General features: G+C 37.7%; 1 protein-coding gene across 1 annotated transcript; it reads left to right on the forward strand.

Annotated features, from left to right (window-relative positions):
- Positions 1-309: 309 nt before the first annotated feature.
- On the forward strand, positions 310-1,856 carry LOC137816083 (uncharacterized). Its single transcript, XM_068619178.1, has 3 exons — positions 310-482; positions 828-1,422; positions 1,551-1,856. Exons 1-3 carry the CDS (start codon positions 310-312, stop codon positions 1,854-1,856), a joined length of 1,074 nt encoding a protein of 357 aa, XP_068475279.1.
- Positions 1,857-5,136: the final 3,280 nt, after the last annotated feature.

The raw sequence follows: 5,136 nt of genomic DNA on the forward strand, positions 1-5,136 counted from the left end.
GCTCTCTCTTCCTCCTTTTCTTCATCTTTATACCTATTTTCTACTTACGTTCCTTTCTTGTTTTTTTTTCTTTCAGCAAAATCGGCTACAATGGAACCATCTGCAAACAGCTACCTTTATCTTCATCCTGGTGAAAACCCTGCGGCTTCACTGGTTTCACCGGTTCTTGACGCGACGAATTATCATTCTTGGAGTCGGTCTATCATAACAGCGCTAAGTGCGAAGAATAAAGTCTAATTCGTCCTGGGCACCCATCCCTGCCCACCAACGAGCGATTCCAACTATTCGTCCTGGGTCAGATGCAACAATATGGTATTGTCCTGGTTAGTGAATTCGGTATCCCTTCCAATTAGACAAAGTGTGATTTGGATGGATATTGTTGTAGATGTGTGGAATGATTTGAAAACAAGATATTCTCAAGGTGATCTCTCTAGGATTTCCGATTTGCAATTAGAGGCATCTTCTTTAAATCAGAACGATTTGTGAGTGACTGATTATTTTACGAAACTCAGAATTATTTGGGATGAGCTTGATAACTTTCGACCTAACCCTATCTGTCTTTGTCAACATAAGCCCTCTTGTTCTTTAGCCTCTGTTATTAGTCAAAGGAAATGCGAGGATCAAGCCATGCAGTTTCTTCGAGGGCTTAATGATCAATTCAGCAATATTCGGTCCCACGTACTCCTCATGGAACCGATTCTACCTATTTCAAAAATTTTCTCTCTTATGGCACAGCAAGAACGTCAATTGGCAAGCAATTTTTTACTTACAAATATTAATCATACTAGTGTGAATCGTAATTCTGTTAAATGTTCTTTTTGTGGAAGATTGGGTCATGCTGAGAATGTCTTTTATAGAAAAGTGGGTTTTCCAAATCAAGAAAATAAGAATTTCAAATTCAACAACAATAAGAAAATTTGTACTCATTGTGGTAGGAATGGTCACACCATAGATACATGTTACAGGAAACATGGTTTTCCTCCCGGTTATAATCCTCCAAACAGTAGGACCGCTCCTTCGCTTAATGTTGTTTTAACTGATGATATTCCTTTTAAGAATTGTCAACAAGAACAGGATTCTGGAGACATGCGTTCTGCCTTCACAGCTCAGCAATATCAAGTCTTATCTGCCTTGATCAAGCAAAATGCAACAAACAATATTGCCACTCAGCCACCTGTGCAAGTAAATCAAGTGGGCTCTCTTACTGTTGATACCAATCACAAGGATTCTACAACTGATAATGTTACTATTTCAAACCTTTATACTAGTAGTAAAGGCTCTTGGATCTTAGATTCAGGAGCGACTGATCATGTTTGCACCTGTTTGTCTGATTTCACCTCTTATAAAAGTATAAAACATGTTCTTATCAGTTTGCCAATGGACATCGTTTCTATACTAGTTGTTCTGGAACTGTGGCTTTCAGTAATAAGTTTTACCTAAATAATGTTTTGTATGTGCCTGAATTCACTTTTAACCTGATTTCCACTTCCAAACTTGCTTCTAATTTGAACTGTCACTTGATTTTCTCATCCAAGGATTGTGTGATACAGGACAATCTAACGAAAGAGAAGATTGGTATAGTTGAAGCCAAAGATGGCTTGTACATTTTTCATGCTTCTGTTTTTCAAAGACATACTACCAACAGATCTGTTCATTCTTTTCATTCTGTTTTGAAAGACACTAATGTGTGGCACAATAGACTGGGACATCTTTCTGATGAACGATTACATGTTTTGAGATATCGATACTCTTTTATTTCTGCCCATAAACCATATATGTGTGATACTTGTCATAGAGCAAAGCAAAGAAAACTTCTGTTTGCTTTAAGTGATTCCATTACTTCTAAATTTTTTTAGATTTTACATATGGATATATGGGGTCCTTGTTCTGTTATTTCTATGCATGGTTTTCGGTATTTTTTAACTATTGTAGATTATTTTTCTCGCTATACTTAGGTGATATCTATGCGCACAAAATCTGAAGTGAGAAATCACATATCTAATTTTTTATCTTATGCTGAAAACCACTTTCAAACCACTGTCAAAATTATACGTTCTGATAATGGGGCTGAATTTGCTATGACAAATCTGTTTTCTTCAAAAGGCATTATTCATCAAAAAACTTGTATAGAAACACCCGAACAGAATGGTATTGCAGAACGCAAACACCAGCATATTCTTAATATAACGCGTGCTTTGCTTTTTCAAGCCAATTTACCCCCTATTTTTTGGCATTTTGCTGTTTTACATGTTGTTCTTCTCATCAACTGTATTCCTACTCCTTTGTTGCAGAACATGACTCCTTATGAAAAATTAAATGGTACTTTGTATGATATCTCATCTTTACGTGTTTTTGGTTGTCTTTGCTACTCTAGCACTATTACTTCTCACAGAAAGAAACTAGATGATAGGGTTGTATCTGGTATTTTTCTTGGCTTTCAACCACACACTAAAGGTTATCTTTTTCTTAATCTTCAAAATCATAAAATCGAGATCTCTAGACATACTGTTTTCTATGAACATCACTTTCCTTATAAAATGAAAGATGATGAGAATGAGGGTCCCAACAATTTATCTTTGCCTGTTCCTCAACCTTATGTTTCTACCTATGATTTTTTCTCTGACAATAACAACACTGCTACTGAGATCATGATTCCTCCTGAAACTGCGGAACATACATCGCCACGGAGATCCACTCGGGTTAGGAGAATTCCTACCCACCTTGCAGATTTTCATACTGACATGTCATTTGCACATACTGTAAGTTCTAAATATCCTGTTAATAATTTTGTGTCCTATCATGCTCTATCTTCTAATTTTCAACATACTATTGCTTCTTTTTCTTCTTCAACTGAACCTCAAAATTATGAGGATGCTTCCAAACATGACTGTTGGAAAGAAGCAATGGCAGAAGAACTTACTGCTCTCTCTGCAAACAACACTTGGACACTGGTGCCCCTTCCCTTGGGAAAGAAAGCCATTGGCTGTCGCTGGGTGTACAAGGTAAAGCATAGATCAGACGGTACAACCGAACGCTACAAGGCACGTCTCGTTGCAAAAGGCTATGCGCAACTTGAAGGGCTAGACTTTCTTGATACTTTTGCTCCAGTTGCAAAGCTGACCACCTTACGCCTGCTTCTCGCCCTTGCTGCATCACACAAATGGTTCCTCAAACAACTGGATGTTAACAACGCCTTTCTACATGGAGACCTTCTTGAAGAAGTATACATGAAGCCACCTCCTGGAATTGATGTCCCTAATCCACAAATTGTTTGCAAACTGCAATGTTCGCTCTATGGCCTACGCCAAGCAAGTCGACAATGGTATGCCAAACTATCTCAATTCTTACTTTCTAATGGTTATGTTTTGTATGCTGATGATCATTCGTTATTTATAAAAACACAAAACACTCACATAACTGCCCTTCTTGTGTATGTTGACAACATCGTCCTTACTGGAAATAATTTTGAGGAAATTACCCACATCACTACACTGCTGCATCAACATTTCAAGATAAAAAATCTGGGTGACCTAACTTTCTTTCTGGGACTTGAAGTAGCCCGCAACAACACTGGTATTCACCTCTCACAACGGAAGTATACCATGGATCTTCTACATGAGACAGGGATGCTTGATTGTGCACCTGTCCCAACACCCATGGTTCATTCTTCGCAGCTTTCAAGTACTCAAGGTGATCTCCTATCTGCTGCAGAATCCTCTTCATACCGACGCCTAATAGGAAGACTCATCTACTTGACCAACACCAGACCAGACATTGCCTTTAGCGTGAACAAACTGAGTCAATTTGTTTCGGCACCTACAACAATACATCGTCAAGCCGCTTTTCGCATCCTTCGATACCTCAAGAATGCACCTGGTCATGGTCTATTTCTGTCAGCAGCAAGCACTTTTCAACTCAAAGCATATAGTGACTCAGATTGGGCCACTTGCCCTGAGACAAGAAAATCTGTAACCGGCTTCTCTATTTTTCTTGGTGAATCACTCATTTCCTGGAAATCCAAGAAGCAACAGACGATCTCCAGAAGCTCTTCAGAAGCCGAATATAGAGCGTTAGCTGCAACCACCTGTGAAATCCAATGGTTAACCTACTTATTACAAGACTTCCATATTCATTTCACTCAACCTGCCATCCTTTATTGCGACAACCAGTCTGCAATACATATTGCATCCAATCAGGTTTTCCACGAACGAACCAAACATATAGAGATCGACTGCCATCTTGTTCGAGACAAACTCAGTGCTGGCCTCATCAAAATACTCCCCATCTCTTTCTCAATGCAAACTGCTGACATCCTCACAAAGCCTCTCCCTCCATCTACCTTCAAAGTTCTTCACTCCAAGCTGGGAATGAAGAACCTGTACTCCCAGCTTGAGGGGGGGTGATAAAATATAATTGCTTGTATTTTTTCTTTTTGGTTCAGTTTTGTTATGTTTGGGCTTTTCGTGTTTGGGTTGTCCAACACTGTTTGTTTTTCTTTTTTATACCCCTTTTGTAACATACTTCCAGTAGATAGAATAATAATATCATTTTCTCCTTCTCTTTCCTTTCACGTTTCTTTTCTGTTATTCTCTGCTCTCACCGCTACTGGGTTTTTCTTTTCTGGTTCCTCTGTTCTCCCTTTTTCAATCAAGGGTTGCATATTCTTTTTCATCTCTTTTCTCTTTTTCGCAGGATTGGTACCTACCTTGTTAAAATATCATGTCATCGTGTTTTTTTTATCAATCTCATACACATAATCTCATAAATGTACTAAAATATAAATCACTTTTGTTTTTATCCATATATTTCTTTAAAATTAGGTTTGTCAAGAGTTTACTTATTCAAGACTTTTCATTCTTAACAAACATCTTTCTGATTTTTACAAAGAACTCCTTAGTTATTTATGTTTTCAGAAATTATGTATTGGAATGCTTATGGAATGGATTTCAAGATCATTTTCATACAATTTGATTTCTTCCATAGTTTTATTTTCCTCTTATTTTCGGAGGTACTTTCATATGCAAGAGATGAAATGAGTCTTAACATAAGATCAAGATCCATTACACCAAAAAATATTAAGACATTATCTTGTTGGGACTTGAAGTTTAAGTTATCCAAAACAAAAATAGTGTCGAT

This window comes from Phaseolus vulgaris, chromosome 1 (assembly GCF_000499845.2).
Source record: "Phaseolus vulgaris cultivar G19833 chromosome 1, P. vulgaris v2.0, whole genome shotgun sequence".
Classification (NCBI taxonomy): domain Eukaryota; kingdom Viridiplantae; phylum Streptophyta; class Magnoliopsida; order Fabales; family Fabaceae; genus Phaseolus; species Phaseolus vulgaris.

Bases quoted from the DNA above. Each gene is read 5' to 3' on its own strand.
- LOC137816083 (XM_068619178.1), top strand. From the start codon at position 310: ATGGTATTGTCCTGGTTAGTGAATTCGGTATCCCTTCCAATTAGACAA. The intron at 483-827 runs GTGAGTGACTGA...TTTTTGTGGAAG, and splicing joins TCTTTAAATCAGAACGATTT to ATTGGGTCATGCTGAGAATG. The intron at 1,423-1,550 runs GTAATAAGTTTT...TGTGTGATACAG, and splicing joins TTCTGGAACTGTGGCTTTCA to GACAATCTAACGAAAGAGAA.